This window comes from Neofelis nebulosa, chromosome 16 (assembly GCF_028018385.1).
Source record: "Neofelis nebulosa isolate mNeoNeb1 chromosome 16, mNeoNeb1.pri, whole genome shotgun sequence".
NCBI classification, from domain to species: Eukaryota; Metazoa; Chordata; class Mammalia; order Carnivora; family Felidae; genus Neofelis; species Neofelis nebulosa.
Window position 1 is genome coordinate 60,744,030 of NC_080797.1, and position 16,695 is coordinate 60,760,724.

A 16,695-nucleotide genomic window follows, 5' to 3' on the forward strand; every position below is an offset into this window, starting at 1 on the left:
AAATAGTTATAAACAATATTCTTTTTAACTTTTTAGTGTTTGTTTATTTTTGAGAGAGAGACACAGAAAGTGAGTAGGGGATGGGCAGGGAGAGGGAGAAACAGCATCCAAAGCAGGTTCCAGGCTCTGAACTGTCAGCACAGAGCCCAACATGGGGCTCAAAACCACGAATTGTGAGACCATGGCCTGAGCTGAAGTCAGACGCTCAACCGACTGTGCTGCCCAGGCGGCCCTACAAACAGTATTTTTAAAGCACAGCAATAATTGTTAGGAATTTAGACAAAATTAGTCACTTTTTTCTCTCGACAAACACACATCTATTATCTTGCAAACATCTCCTATCATCAAATATTCTTTTATACGCTTTAAAAAAATACGTATGTACTTCAACCTAAAGGTATTTGCACATCTTTTTTAACTATCCATTGCTTGTTCCTCTATAATGTATTAATGAAGAGCCTTTGTATATTAAAATTATGTTGTCTAGGTATCCAAGGACTGGTTATTAACTCAAATTAATTATTACTAAGGTCTTAATGTTAACTAAGAGTCAGATTAAAATTTAATGACACATTAAGTCCTTATGATTTGTAGCATTCTAAAAACCAATTTCTTTTTTTTATTTTTTATTATTTAAAAAAAATTTTTTTAACGTTTATTCATTTTTGGGAGACAGAGAGAGACAGAGCATGAGCGGGGAAGGGGCACAGAGAGGGAGATAAACATTTTACCTGTTATCATTCATCTAATGTAGTTGAATACATAATTTTGCTATTCTGTAATCTCAGACAAAGTGATATTAGTTTATCAGTAGAAAAAAATCAAATTCAAAATGATTAGGCTTTTTGTGAGAAAACAAACCCAAAACTTGTAGACGATTGTGGTAGCATTATTTGTACATGGCAGTAAAATCAGGAAGAAACAGAGATGTTTTAAAAATGTTATAACTATTGGGGCGCCTGGGTGGCGCAGTCGGTTAAGTGGCCGACTTCAGCCAGGTCACGATCTCGCGTCTGTGAGTTCGAGCCCCGCGTCGGGCTCTGTGCTGACAGCTCGGAGCCTGGAGCCTGTTTCCAATTCTGTGTCTCCCTCTCTCTCTGCCCCTCCCCTGTTCATGCTCTGTGTCTCTCTGTCCCAAAAATAAATAAAAAACATTGAAAAAAAAAAATTTAAAAAAAAATGTTATAACTATTAACTCAGACTGATTTGTCCAGAATCAGCTTGAATAGGAATATCACAAATTTCTTTATCTTCCACAATTACACACCAAATATTAAAACTTTTAAGTTATTTAAGAGAAATATTTTGCTTCTTACTATATAACCTAGTAACTTAAAAAGTATTCTTTTAATTCATAGTTAAAGCTTTATTTAATCTTTGAGTTACAACTCTAGCAAGAAAACATTTCAAAGAGCTAACATATTTAATGCATAAAGAAGAATAATGTTTTAGAAATCTTTCCATTTCTTTGTATAGGTTTTTAATATGTTGATATTGTTTCTAAAACCCAGCTGGAATAGGAGTTTGCCCCATTTGCTTTTTAAGAGATCTCCTAACATGATACATTAACTCCCCTCAGAAGTATACAAAGTACATCAATATGTTCACTTAGAAATATTTTATGTTTGTAAAATGGAAAATCTTACTGGGGTGCCTGGGTGGTTCAATCAGTCAGATGCTTAAAGTCACTTAAGCATCCGACTTCGGCTCAGGTCATGATCTCCCTGTTCACGAGTTCAAGCCCCACGTCGGGCTCTGTACTCAGAGCCTGGAGCCTGTTTCAGATTCTGTGTCTCCCTCTCTCTCTCTCTGCCCCTCCCCCACTCATTCTCTCTCTCTCTCTCTCTCTCTCTCTCTCTCTCTCTCTCTCCCCCCCCTCCCTCTCCGAAAATAAATAAAACATTAAAAAATGTTTTAATAAAAAAAAAAAAGAAAAATCTTATCATCTCTTCAAAACTAAAAGAGGCAGCTTTGATAAAGCAACAAAATTTAGGGTAGCAACAAGCATCCACATTTATTACAAATGTTGGTCAGTTAAACAACATATGTATGGTATGTAATTAAGAATATATAGGACATGGTTAAGTACCATTAGGTCCTTCCAAAGAACATATTGAAAATCTGAGTCATTTTGTGATCTCTTTCTCAATTGAGTAGGGCAGTTTTTCTTTTCAGTGTTCATACCCTTTACATAATGAGTCTCCTTTCTTTAGCCGTGTTTCAGAAGTTCTAAAGAGACATTCATTTGTTTAGAAAAACAAAAGTTGATCATTACATGCTAGGAATTTGATTTACTTTTTGTTCAAAGACTCTCTTAGGTAAGACACTTTAGAGGATGCCATGTTGGTGCACACAGAACATACAAACATAGAGCACGCTATCAGTAGTTGGGATGACACCAAAATCTTTTCAACCCTGCATTCTGAAGTTGTAGGAAATAGCAGAATCCGCAGATTAAAAAAAAATACAGGAAAACCAGATTCCAGCTGCTGGTGGCAGCTGACAGGGACCCAATTTCTGACATCTGCCACCTGACAGAAATGACTTAATGGTCAGATGATAAAATTAAAACCCAGATTCAATCACTGTTGCCACCAATGTGTTCACAATTGGCCATGCGCAATCAGAAAAAGAAATAGATGTAGGGGCGCCTGGGTGGCTCAGTCGGTTGAGCATCTGACTTCAGCTCAGGTCATGATCGCACGCTTCGTGGGTTCAAGCCCCACATCGGGCTCTGTGCTGACGGCCTGGAGCCTGGAGCCCACTTCGGATTCCGTGTCTCCCTCTCTCTCTGTTTCTCCCCCACTCTGTCTGTCTCCCCAAAATAAATAAACATTAGGAAGGAAGGAAGGAAGGAAGGAAGGAAGGAAAGGAAGGAAGGAGAAAAGGAAAGGAAATAGACTTGCCCAAGAACCAGCTGTAGTGTGCAAAAGCCAGGGAGCTCAGTCCGCACATGAGACCAGGCAGAGACACTGAGGACTCCAAGAGGCCCAGTCCTGGGCAAAGTGAACTCTCAGCAAGCTTGTTTCTTTTGGTTCTGACAATAGACCTTTATCCCAGTGGAACCTCCAGGAATAAGTGGACCCATTTAGAAAAAAAGAAAAAGCTTACTTGCTAAGATGTACCAGCAAGTCAGGCTTCAGAAGAGCTGTATCACCAAATACAACATAAGACAAGTAGTGAAAGGAATAAAACTAAGGTTGTCAGGTTTACATTTGTCTGTTCGTGGTGGGTAAACAGCTTTCTTTTGTGATTCTCATATCCTGAAAAGTCACGGCATCCCTTTTAACGTCAGCATAGCAAAAAATCAGTGATAAAAGTGTTTTTAGGAAATCCAGGTTTATGGGAAATACTTAACGTTTTGTTATTTGGGGGACCAGAACCAGCAAGGAGTGATCCAGTTATTCTTGGTTCATTTGAGTGCAAAATGGCTTTCTTCATTTTTAATTGTGTTGTGTGAAGTGCTTGATTATATTGAAAGCAGGGCACACTGTCCATTTTTGTTACTCTGTACTGAGCCCATCCTTAAATACTTGAAAATGTACTTGCGTGTCTACTAAGCTGAAAGGAGGAGTGATTTTTTTTTTTTTAATAGAGAAACAAATTTATGGTTTGTATAAACCTGAAACTACTATATTAAGTATTCTGGTCTGAGGTGCTAGAAAACCACAGGCCACTGATATACAGACAGAGCCGGCCGTCAAAACGTGGCATTCGGACTGTTATCTGCTGCCTGACGCCAGCAGCTTCCACATAGGCTTTGGCCCTCAGTTGGTATTCAGAGAGGATAAAAGTTTCAAGCAGCTTTGTAAAATTGCCACCATGATCACATCTCTACCAAATGCTGAAACGTATTTAGAAATGTAACTGTTATTTAAAATGTAAACTGACCCCTCCAAAGCATTGCATATTTAAATGTCATGGTATTTGCCATGTTTGGCCATGCATATATCCATTTCAAGGTGGGAACTCTTCAGGATCTTAGCAGAGTCACTTCTAAGTGCTTTATGGTGGTGCGTGGTGGTCGGTTGTCCTAAGTGACATACTCCCTCTAACACTACACTACCCGCCTCTAAATTCAGTCACCCCTTTTTACACAAGATGTGCCGTAAATTAAGGATGGGCTGTGAAAAGCAGTTACTGTGTCTTACGAAAGATCCTGTGTGGACAGTCATGTTTATCTGTAGCGTTGATGTGCTGGTCTCTAAATTTGATTTCAGTCCAAAAGAATATCCGCTAAGGATGCCTTAGCCCACCCCTACTTAGATGAAGGGCGACTACGATATCACACGTGTATGTGTAAATGTTGCTTTTCCACCTCTACTGGAAGAGTTTATACCAGTGACTTTGAGCCCGTCACCAATCCCAAATTTGATGACACTTTTGAGAAGAACCTCAGTTCTGTTCGACAGGTTAAAGGTGAGTATCTTTCTTGGCCCTCGGCCAGGTAGGATAATAACGTCTTTCATTATGTAGCCATGAAAAGCTGAGTCTGGATGGCGACCAAAGTTCCTCCATGTGTTTATTTTACAACCTCGCGTACAGCTGCTTGGCCAGGGCGTATATGCTAAGAAGGCTCTGTGTGGTGTGAAAACACCGATTTAATAGTTCGAGTGGAAGGTCAGGCAGAGGAGCTTCCCAAGATGACTTACCTAGTGAGTGTGACTCAAAGTAGTTAATATGGATTCACTCAGTGTGGTTTCATTGACTGAAACATACTGGACTTTTTTATAAAACATGCAGACTTTGAAAAGGATAAACATCTACTGAGGGAATCATTCCTTGAATGATCACAAGAGAGGGGAATTTCTGATAGTCTACTCCTAAAGTTCCCTGACACGATCTCTTATTGGGGTGGTCCACGCTGGAGGTTAATGACATCCAAAATTCTGAATGATTTTAGACATTTTAGGACATTCTAGAAAGGAGTGGTCCTCAAAGTAAACAGCCCAAAACTATGTACCTAAACACCAATTGAGGGTTTTTTTTAAGTGATTTTCAAAAAGGCAATAATTACCAGCAATTGAGAAGATTCACTCATAATGCCAACCCAAGTGGCATCACTCTCAAATTTACAGACCATTTTACTCCTCCCACTGATGGGGTTTCCAGCCCATATAATGCCACTTGGCAGAGAGGGGGGTTGCCTGTGTTTAGCAGCCACTGTCATTTTGGTTTCGAGACAGTTCCATTGGATTCTGTCCGATACGTGATATGTGTGTTTGATCTAATGAAACCAGTAGGATATGCTGTTTAGATGCTGGCCAGTTAGCTGAGAGTCCACTGCTCCCAGGCCTGCAGGTCGGCATGGATTGTATGATGTTTGCTTTCTCCACAGAAATTATTCACCAGTTCATTTTGGAACAGCAGAAAGGAAACAGAGTGCCTCTCTGCATCAACCCGCAGTCTGCTGCTTTTAAGAGCTTTATTAGGTAACTATGTGTATGTAATTCTTACTTTCTTGTTATTAAAAGGGTGCCGTTGTGATTTGGTTGTTCAGCATATTTCTGTTTTTATTTAGATTGGATAATATAGATAAAAAGAAGGTTTTCTTTTACGAGGTTTGGCTTTAGTCAAAAGCAAATTAAAAAATGACAGCATTCATTTTTACACGGACACCAATTCACAGTGGTTGCATTGGGTGGCGCTTTAGCAGTTTTGTTCCCAGACGACCACTGTACTGCCTGATCACGCGCACGGGTAGCTAGGGATCCTCCTGCAGTGGCAGTGTGGTGGCCGCTGCCCTCAAGTTAGACGTGGTCATCTTGGTTCCTGCCACTGTCCCCAACACCTTAATAATAACTGCAAGCAAGATTACTTTATAGGTATAGTGCCAGTGTGTCCTGTGTAGAGTTTTGTTTAAAGAACTTTATAGCCACTTCAGAATCCAACAAGCCTCATTCTCTTTGTCTGTCTGTGTGTCCTTTCCTTCTCCATCTCTTTTCCCCTCACTCCTTGCATCAGTTAAGGTCCAGTCAGGAGAAAGAAACCACACCCAGTAATGGGAACAGGGAAGATTTAATAGCGAGAAGCATTACCTAGGAAAAGATGGTGCATAAGAAGATCCTGGAGTTTCCCAAAGTAGCAGATGCAAAAAGCAGGTACTCCCTCTAGACTGAGGGAAGAGTGAACAACGAAGAAATTAAGAATTTGGAGGAGGCCCCTCCACCCAAGGCTAATAAGATTTGGACTTCTTTGGAGAGGATATGGCTGCCATAGGAACACACACAGCTTGAGGGTGGTGAGAAAACTTTGCAAAAGGAGTGGGCAGAACTAGTCCATCAGAGAGGCCTGTTGGGTTGCAGAGAAACTTGCCAGAAAGTTTGGGTAGAACAAAACTGAGCCTTCCATGTCAAAAAAAACAAAAAACAAAAAAACCCCCACCAGAACCAGGAAGGAGAGCCCCTGATGCTGTGGCCTTGCAGCGCCCTCCCAGCACAAGCCAGGCGTCAAAGGGTAATGTGAGCAGGGTCTGGCTCCGGTGTCACAAAGCAGGGCAGAGAAAGACAGATGTGGATCTGAGAAGCCACACTCTTCTCCTTTCTACCCCACCTGCCTTTCTGCCCCTCCTTCCTCCCACTTCCCTGTGCTTTCTTTTAACTGGCCTTGACATGGTGTTGAACTTGATTGAATTTGTTGAATCAAAGTCAAGAATTTTCATTTAAAATTTTTTAAATCAGGGTGACTCTCATTCTTCCATGTATTTGTCTATGGAGAGAAAGAATTAGGCTGCTTTTTACTTTTCTCTGTGGTTTAAAATTACTTTGTTTTATTATTTCCCCCTAAGAGTCAGTGACCCAGCCAATCACGTGTTTCAGTACCTTTCAGGTGCCAGTTATTCATTATCCCGGGCCCCAGGAAGCACAGTGCTTACACACACCCACAAGTTTATAATCCAGTTAGCCAAATTAGACAGATATGTCAAATAACTGAAAAAACCCATCTGTGGATAACAAATGCTAAGTGATTATCCATTACTACTGAATTAATACTTGATAAAAGAGTGCTTAAAGGCTCATTCAAAATAGATCCCCACTTAATGTCACTGTATTTTGAGAGGCTACTTTTCAGTAGATAATTCTGCATCCTTTAAGGTTATTTTCCTGGTTGATTATAGACATTATTATTTACAGTACCTACCACTTGCTTCATATTATGAACTAGGCGCAGTGAAACCACTTTGCATACATTATCTCATGCATTTGTCACAGTAGCCAGTGAGGCGGGTAGCCTCTTCCCTTCCAGAAGAGGAAAGGTGACAGGGTTTGCTCTGCGGCCCACGAGTCAGTGACCTATCGTTTTCAGGCCCATCACAGTTGCCTCACTTATAGATGCAGATTCTTGAATGAACAGTGAGAAGTTAAACAAAAATCCAGAAACGGACTTTACGATTTTTTTAAAGGCAGGGAGGGAAACACGCAGCACTGACTCACCCTCTTGCCCTTTGTGGTGTCACAGCTGGTTTCACCGTGTCTCCATTTTCTTCCAGTTCCACTGTTGCCCAGCCGTCCGAGATGCCCCCATCTCCTCTGGTGTGGGAGTGACGGTGGAAGATAATGTACTACTGAAGATGTAATGTAGCTTTCCACTGGAGTCTGGGATTTGCAATTCTGGAGGTTAATCATGCTTGTACTGTAATTTTACTAATGAAGTTTTAAATTAACAACCACTACTTGTATGATATGAATAATATTTAGAAATGTTACTAGACTTTTAATCTTGTAAAGTGGTTGTGCTTTTAGAAGAAAAATATTTTACCCAGAGTTGCACATGTTTTATGAATTTAGTGCAGCTGTTATGGCTCACCTCAGAACAAAAGAGAATTGAACCAAATTTGGGATTTTGGGGTTTTGTGTTTTTGTTTTGTTTTGTTTTTCTTTTTTTAAATGAAGTGAGATTGTTCACACACACACACACACACACACACACACACACACACAAAGGACAGTCGTCCATTTTGATATTTGAGCCATTCCTGAAAATTTGGGGTTTTCTAAAATGAAAGAATCTAGAAACCTTGCCTGCGACCAATCATGGAGCCACATGAGCTGATCGTGGCTGCACCTGGGGGAGGGGTGGGGGGTGGGGCATGCCACCTAATGATCAAGCCCTATAATTAGCTTCTCATTAGAGCCGTGACGGTGATGTGTGCTGTCTAAAATCCAATGTTGTGGGTAGAGAGAATGAGTTTGTGACTAGGAGAGACTAAACTTCTGTTTTCCTTACCCAGTATAAATATATATATATATATTTAATCTATTTTTATTAGAAGTTTTTCTGCTCTTTCTTACATAAAAGAACCCCCAAGCATGCATCTTTCATGTGTGTAAATAATTCATTTCTGGGCTAATTTCAAAAGAATCCCAACATTGCTGTATAGAGAGAGAACTAGCTTGCACATTTTAGGTCTGTGAAATTTTGTGAGACTTTTCCTGCACTGGACAGTTAAAAAAAAAATAAATAAAGACAAAAACAAATTTTTAAAAATTTTAAAGCCACAAAAAAAGGCACATAGGGAATTATGTCAAATGTGTTTGTGTCCTTAGGCAAAGCTGTGGGAGTCTTGAAATGTCACAGTAGTAAATAACTTATTACTTTTTGACAAATTCTTTTTTCTGTTGGAACACTGAATTCTTCTGTGCATATGTATATATGAATACAAATTGAAGGCCTCTACCTCCTGGAGTTATACAACTTGGCTTGTTTACCTCCACATGCTGATGATGACTATTTTTTTTTTTTTAAGTTCAATGTGGAGACTTGAAACTTGAATGTCCCTTCCAACTTTTATATTAAAAATAAAAAGACAAGAAAATTGAAGATCGTTTTTCACCTGTACAAGGAATACTAATGGATCGTCTTAAAATTGGTCTAGGAAAAAACCTTGGTGTGTGTTATGGACAATTAACTGTTAAAGTTATTGTAAGTTATCTGTATTTAGCAGAGTATTTTCATCTTGAGTGATCTGAGCTGAATTTGAAGACTATTAATAAGTTATGTTTGGAAGTTTTAACTTCAATGAAGTAATTATTTGCTGTGAAAGAAACAAACATTGAATTACTAAACAAAGATGGTGCAATATCTTTGTTTTTTTTTTATGAGGCTCCTGAGAATCAACCCAACTGAAGCATTTCAATTCACTTGAATGAGAAACGTGTTTAGTATCAAAAGAGCCCAAGAAGACACTGGTGTGAAAGGTACAATCTCAGAGGTTGGTCAATTACCGTGGCACACTTACTGGTCACTTTGTACAATGTAGATTTGAAGTACAGTGGTGAAAACATTAAATGTGACATTTGAAAAAGATGTGTCATCTTTTTTATTTCGATTCCTTTCCTTTGTTTTCTCTTCAGTACAGCTTTTATCCTGATTTTGTAGTTTTAAGACATTGGCTATTTATAGTTCTGTTTTGATCTTTGAGGAAATTAGTTGTGGTTTTTAAAAATCTTCCCAGAAACCTTACATTGCCAAGAACATATCAAAAACTTAATTAACTAATATTAAAGACATTGTGAGTCAAATACATATCATTTGAAAGTCTTTTCCAGACCTTAGAGTCTAACCCAGTGGTTTTCTCTCCTTTGTTTTTTTGTTTTGTTTTGTTGCACAAAGAACCCCATTTTCAATGTGAGATCAGATTTCAATACGTGAGAGTCCAATACATTAAATAAATAAAAGTGGACTGCTCTAGATGAAGCAGACTGCTGAGGACTTGACCTCACCCTCCTCTTCCTTTCTGCCTCCTGCCCCCCCCCAACCCCCCACCCCCACCCCAGCAGCCCAAACGTAATTCCAGCTAAGGAAGAAGTCCTAGCCGGGTGGTGGGTAATTACGACCTGACACCAGACTGCCTGACTTCAGAATACCTTCCCTGTGGCAGATAAGGCAACATGACTGTTGGGTTTGTAGATGACATACATTTACCCCTGTCTTTTCTTGATTTAGCAAAATGAATGGATTTTTTTCCTGACATGGAAGGAGTTGACTGTTCCAACTACTAATACACACACACATATTTGTTTGTTCATCTAATAAACTTTTGAATACCTACTGAGTGTAAGAATTACCTAGAAGGAAGGCTTGTTAATAGAATAGTGCTTAAATAAGAAAACTAGTTTTTATCACTTACAAGACGGGATTGTGAGTTGCACCCGTAACAGTTTAAAACTAATTCTTCAGAGATAAATATTAGAATATATTGACATGATCCCAGGGTCATGGGATCTCTCTCTCTCTCTCTCTCTCTCTCTCTGTCTCTCAAACAGGCATCTTTTCATGTGCCTGTTGGCCACCTGTATGTGTTCTTTGGAAAAATGTTTTATTCTTATCCTCTGCCAATTTTTTTTTTTTTTAACGTTTATTTATTTTTGAGACAGAGAGAGACAGAGCATGAACGGGGGAGGGGCAGAGAGAGAGGGAGACACAGAATCGGAAACAGGCTCCAGGCTCTGAGCCATCTGCCCAGAGCCTGACGCGGGGCTCGAACTCATGGACCGCGAGATCGTGACCTGAGCCGAAGTCGGACGCTTAACCGACTGAGCCACCCAGGCACCCCTCCTCTGCCAATTTTTTAATTGCATTGTTTGTTTTTCTGTTGAGTGGTATGAGTTCCTTTTATATCACAGATAATAACCCTTTATCACATACATGGCTTGCAAATATCTTCCATTCAGTAGGTTGCCTTTTTATTTTGATAATGGTTTCCATTGCTGTGCAGAAGCTTTTTTTTTTTTTTTTTTTTTTTTTTTTAATGTTTTTTACTTATTTTTGGGACAGAGAGAGACAGAGCATGAACGGGGGAGGGGCAGAGAGAGAGGGAGACACAGAATCGGAAACAGGCTCCAGGCTCCGAGCCATCAGCCCAGAGCCCGACGCGGGGCTCGAACTCACGGACCGCGAGATCGTGACCTGGCTGAAGTCGGACGCTTAACCGACTGCGCCACCCAGGCGCCCCTGTGCAGAAGCTTTTTAGTTTATTTTGGCTTTAGTTTTCCTTGTCTTTGGAGTCTGATCCACAAAGATGCCACTAAAACCAATGCCAAGAAGTTTACTGCCTTAGTTTTCTTCTTGGAATTTTATGGTTTCAGGTCTTCTATTCAAGACTTTAATCCATTTTGAACTAATTTTTGTGTATGGTGTAAGATAGTCTAGTTTCATCCTCTTGCATGTGGCTGTCGAATTTTCCCAACACCATTTATTGAAGAGACTATCCTTTCTCTATTGTATGTTCTTGGCCCCTTCATCATAGACCAATTGTCTATGTATGTGTGGGTTTATTTCTGGGCTCTCAATTATGTTCCATTGATCTGTATGTCTGTTTTTGTACCGTTACCATACTGTTTTGATTACAGTAACTTTGTAGTATAGTTTTAAATCAAGGAGCCTGATACCTCCAGCTTTATTGTTATTTCTCAAGATTGCTTTGGGTATTCAGGATCTTTTGTGGTTCCATACAAATTTTAGAATTATTTTAGTTCTGTGAAGTATACCATTGGAATTTTGATAGATATTCCATTGAATCTGTAGATAGCTTTGGGTTTTAGGGACATTTTTTTTTTTTTTTCAACGTTTTTAATTTATTTTTGGGACAGAGAGAGACAGAGCATGAACGGGGGAGAGGCAGAGAGAGAGGGAGACACAGAATCGGAAACAGGCTCCAGGCTCCGAGCCATCAGCCCAGAGCCCGACGCGGGGCTCGAACTCACGGACCGCGAGATCGTGACCTGGCTGAAGTCGGACGCTTAACCGACTGCGCCACCCAGGCGCCCCAAGGGACATTTTAACAGTATTAATTCTTCCAATCCATGAGCACAGAATACCTTTCCATCTGTGTCCTCTTCAATTTCTGTCTTCAGCATCTTCTAGTTTTCATTATATAAGTCTTTCACTTCCTTGGTTAAATGTATTCCTTGGTAATTTATTCTTTTTGATGCAATTGTAAATAGTATTGTTTTTCCTTTCCCTTTCTGGTGTCTTGTTATTGGTGTATAAAAATGCCACAGATATCTGTATTGTTTTGCATCCTAGCTGTCCTGAATTAAGTTATTAGTGCTAATAGATTTTTGGTGGATTTTTTAGGGATATATATATTATACATACATATACATACACATACATACATACATACATGTCATTTGCAAATAGTAACAATTTTATTTCTTCCTTCCTTTCTAATTTGGATGCCTTCCATTTCTTTTTCTTATCTGATTGCCATGGCTAGGACTTCTAGTACTATGGTGAATAAAAGTGGTAAGAATATGCATCCTTGTCTTGTTCCTGATCTTAGAGGAAAACCTTTTAGCTTTTAACCACTGAGTATGATGTTAGCTATAAGATTCACACATATGACCCTTCTTTATGAGCTACATTCCCTCTATACTTACTTCGTTGAGAGCTTTTATTATAAATGGATGTTGAATTTTGTCAGGTGCTTTTTCTACATCTATTGAGATGATCATATGATTTTTCTTTTATTACTGTGGGTATCACATTGATTGTTGAACTATCCTTGCATCCCTGGAGTAAACCCCACTTGGTCATGGTATATGATCCTTTTAATGTATTGTTGGACTTGGATTGCTAATAATTTCGTTGAGGATTTTTGCATCTGTGTTCATCAAGGATATTGGTGGTCTCCTAAAATGTATTTAGAAGCTTTCCCTCCTCTTCAGTTTTTTGGAAGAGTTTGAGAAAGATTGGTATACATTTTCTTTGAGTGTGTGGTAGAAAACTCCAGTGAAGCTATCTGGTCCTGGACTTTTGTTTGTTGGGAGATTTTTCATTACTGTTCATCCTCCTCATGACTAATCAGTCTCTTCAGATTTTCTATTCATGATACAATCCTGGAAAATTGTATGTTTCTAGGAATTTATCCATTTTTTCTAGGTTGTCCAGCTTGTTAGTGTATAATTATTTCCCCTACACTTTTTAAGTGACTTTTTCAGTGAATGAACAATGCCCAGAATCTTGGAAAGAAGTGGTAAATTCCAATGTCTTCAGGTTGCTGGTGGTAGAACTTTTAACAAGTAGACCTTCTTGCTAAGAAGTCAACATTTATGTTATGTAGCTGACTTCAGAGGTCTCTGATACAGTGGTCAGTCTTCTCATGTCTCAGGGAATAATCAAAGATCTCAATAAAGAGGGGCACCTGGGTGGCTCAGTGGGTTAAGCTTCCAATTCTTGATTTCACCTCAGGTCATAATCTCATGGTCATGAGCTCATGGTCTGTGCTGAGCATAGGCCCTGCTTGGGATTCTCTCTGTCTCTCTCTCTCTCTCTCTCTGCCCCTCCCCCACTCATGCCCACATGCACTTTCTCTCAAAATAAATATATTTTTTTTAACGTTTATTTATTTTTGAGACAGAGAGAGACAGAGCATGAACGGGGGAGGGGCAGAGACAGAGGGAGACACAGAACCAGAAGCAGGCTCCAGGCTCTGAGCCATCAGCCCAGAGCCGGACGCAGGGCTCGAACTCACGGACCGTGAGATCGTGACCTGAGCTGAAGTCGGACGCTTAACCGACTGAGCCACCCAGGCGCCCCAATATTTTTTTTAAAAAAGATTTCTAGGGGCGCCTGGGTGGCTCAGTCAGTTAAGCGCCCCACCTCACCTCAGGTCATGATCTCACCGCTCATGAGTTCGAGCCCCACGTCGGGCTCTGTGCTCACAGCTCAAGAGCCTGGAGCCTGCTTCTAGTTCTGTGTCTCCCTCTCTCTGCCCCTCCCCCACTCATGCTCTCTTTCTCTCAAAAATAAAGTTAAAAAAATTAAAAAAAAAATCTCTAAAGAAAGATGGGTTTAACTTTTTAATAACACTAATTTTCAGAGCTCATCATCCTCACAGCCAACTTACCTTCATCCGGTTCTTAATTGCAGCAACCATATCATGGTTTTTAAGAATGAGCAGCTTTACTTTAGAGTCTTTGAGAATGCTTATCCTTGAGAAGAAAAACCTTGTAAAGACAATATTATGGATTCCTTTTATAAAACTATATTGGTTGGGGCACCTGGGTGGCTCAGTCGGTTAAGCATCCGACTTCAGCTCAGGTCATGATCTCATGGTTTGTGAGTTCGAGCCCCATGTCGGGCTCTGTGCTGACAGCTTGGAGCCTGGAGCCCACTTTGGAATCTGTGACTCCCTCTCTCTCTGCCTCTCCCCTGCTAATGCTGTGTCTCTCTCTCTCTCTCTCTCAAAAAATAAATAAACGTTAAAAAAATTTTTTAAAAACTATATTGGTTTTGTGTGTTAGTATTACATTCAGAGTGTACAACCTACAAAAGGATCGTGAAAAGGAAATCACTCTCCTTAGAGTCAAACCACCCTTTCCAGCTTCTGTGGGTCATTCCAGAAATATTCTGCATAATAAAGTTTATATGTTTTTATAGGAAGGATAGGATAGTCTGCATACCGTCCTGCACCTTGCCTTCTTCATGTAATCTATGTGGAAGATTGTTCCACATGAACACACAGAGCTAAAGCTTTTAATTTGAGCCACTTTTTTATTATGAAGGTTAACAGTAAATAACTTGAATTAATTGCCCCTTATCTGTGTTTCTGTCCTTTGTCATGGCATTGTTTTTCTATGAGGACAAATAATTCAAGGTAGAACCAACTAACCCAATTTCCCCCCAGGTAAGCCATCGCTCATATATGTAGTAGTACTTGTTTTTTAAATCATTTTTTAATTTTAATTTTATTACACATTTTCTTAAAAGACAAGTATTTAAACCATGTTAAAAAAAAAAAAAAAACTAACCGTTTTTTCCAGCTTACCAAACACCCTAAGAAAATCAAGAGGCATTTAGTTGTACAAACTCTCAACAGGTTCAGATGTGGCCCTATCTGCTCATTTGCGTGCCTTTTTTTTTTCATTTCGTCCTGTTTGCCAACACTTATATCATTCAAGACTTCCTCGGTCATTTTACCAACAGGGACCTTAAAAATTAATATGCTTTGGGGCACCTGCGTGGCTCAGTCGGTTAGGCCAACTCTTGATTTCATCTCAGGTCATGATCTCATGGTTCATGCTGCCTGAGCAGAGTGGACAGTGCAGAGCCTATTTGAGATTCTCTCTCTCGTCTCTCTGCCCCTCTCCTGCTCTCTCTCTCTCTCTCGAAACTAAATTTTAAAAAAATTAACATGTCTTCATATACATCATACATATGGCAAATAAAGACCAATAGAATGACCACATCTTTGATATCCGTGCTCTTGGCTTACTGTCAAGAATCAGATGATGTTGTTGGGGCGCCTGGGTGGCGCAGTCGGTTAAGCGTCCGACTTCAGCCAGGTCACGATCTCGCGGTCCGTGAGTTCGAGCCCCGCGTCAGGCTCTGGGCTGATGGCTCGGAGCCTGGAGCCTGTTTCCGATTCTGTGTCTCCCTCTCTCTCTGCCCCTCCCCCGTTCATGCTCTGTCTCTCTCTGTCCCAAAAATAAAAAAAAAAAAATAAAAAATGTTGAAAAAAAAAAAAAAAAAAGAATCAGATGATGTTGAGTTTTACAGCCAGTTGTGTTCACAGGTCTTTTTACAGCAAAAATATTTTCAGCAATATAGATGATTTCACATTCTAAAAAACACTATTAAACACCTAGGAATTCTTAATGAAATATAACAATAAGTAGCTAAGCTTACAGAAAGAGGGAAATCTTTAAGGACCAAAACCAAAGGGCACTGGAGCCATTGCTTCCCTGAGGCCATTTGCCAACTGGTAAATATATATAATATATAATGTAATATACCTCTCTCTCTCTCTCTCTCTCTATATATATATATATATAATATATATATTATATATATATATTATATATATATATATAATATATGTATATATATGATATACATATTAGCTATATAGTAGCTAATATTTATTGACTACCAGGCTCTGTTCTAAGAACTGCAAATATTAATTGTACAACAACCCCATAATGTGGGTACTATTATTAATTAGACCCATCTTTCAGAGGAAGAAACTAAGACTCAAAAGAAACACATTAGAATCTTAGCTAGTAACACTCCATGAGAGACAGGACACATGACCTTGAGCAAGATGTGAAATTAAAATTTAGATCCCACATATATATAGCTGAGATCTTCAAAGAGCTATTCCTTCAGTGAAAGGGGAAAAAAAAAAAATCAACTGCCACAAGGATATGTATCTTACAACCTTATCCTTAACTGAAGCCTCAAAAGATTCCAGTAGATAAAACACACCCAAAAAGTGAGCTCACAACCCCAAATTACAAAACATAAGGAAAAAAGTTGTTATATATAAGAGACCATTACAAACCAAGTGATCTGATACTGGAAGTACTGGGTGCAGAAGACAGAATGATATGCTTTGGGGTGGCTCAGTCAGTTAAGCGTCCAACTTTTGATTTTGGCTCATGATCTCCCATTTCATGAAATCGAGCCCCACATCAAGCTCTGCACTGAAAGCACGAATTGGAATTGTCTCTCTCCCTCTCTCTGCACCCCCTTCCCTCTCTCAAAATAAATAAACTTAAAAAATGATTATGCTATAAAATACTGAGAAATGAAGGTATGATAGCATACTTTAAAAAAAAAAAAAAAAAAAAAAGCCAAGTAAGAAGTAAAAGTCAGCCAGGCTGCCCAGGTGGCTCAGTTGGTTAAATGTCCGATTTCGGCTCAGGTCATGATCTCAGGGTTTGTGGGTTGAGCCCTGCGTTGGACTCT

General features: G+C 39.5%; 1 protein-coding gene across 2 annotated transcripts in view; it reads left to right on the plus strand.

Moving 5' to 3' along the window:
* NLK (nemo like kinase) overlaps nucleotides 1–9,306 on the plus strand; it is a 165,700-nt gene extending 156,394 nt beyond the window's left edge. Inside the window, exons 9-12 of one of the 2 annotated variants that reach the window (XR_009255221.1) lie at nucleotides 4,221–4,419; nucleotides 5,339–5,432; nucleotides 7,490–7,616; nucleotides 8,747–9,306. Coding sequence is in view for 1 of the 2 variants with exons in the window: in XM_058704680.1 (XP_058560663.1) it covers nucleotides 4,221–4,419; nucleotides 5,339–5,432; nucleotides 7,490–7,544 (348 nt within the window). In the remaining variant the exon portion in view is untranslated. Of the gene's footprint in view, nucleotides 1–4,220; nucleotides 4,420–5,338; nucleotides 5,433–7,489 lie in introns of both variants that reach the window. The other variant, XM_058704680.1, reaches the window with a different exon arrangement.
* Nucleotides 9,307–16,695: the final 7,389 nt, after the last annotated feature.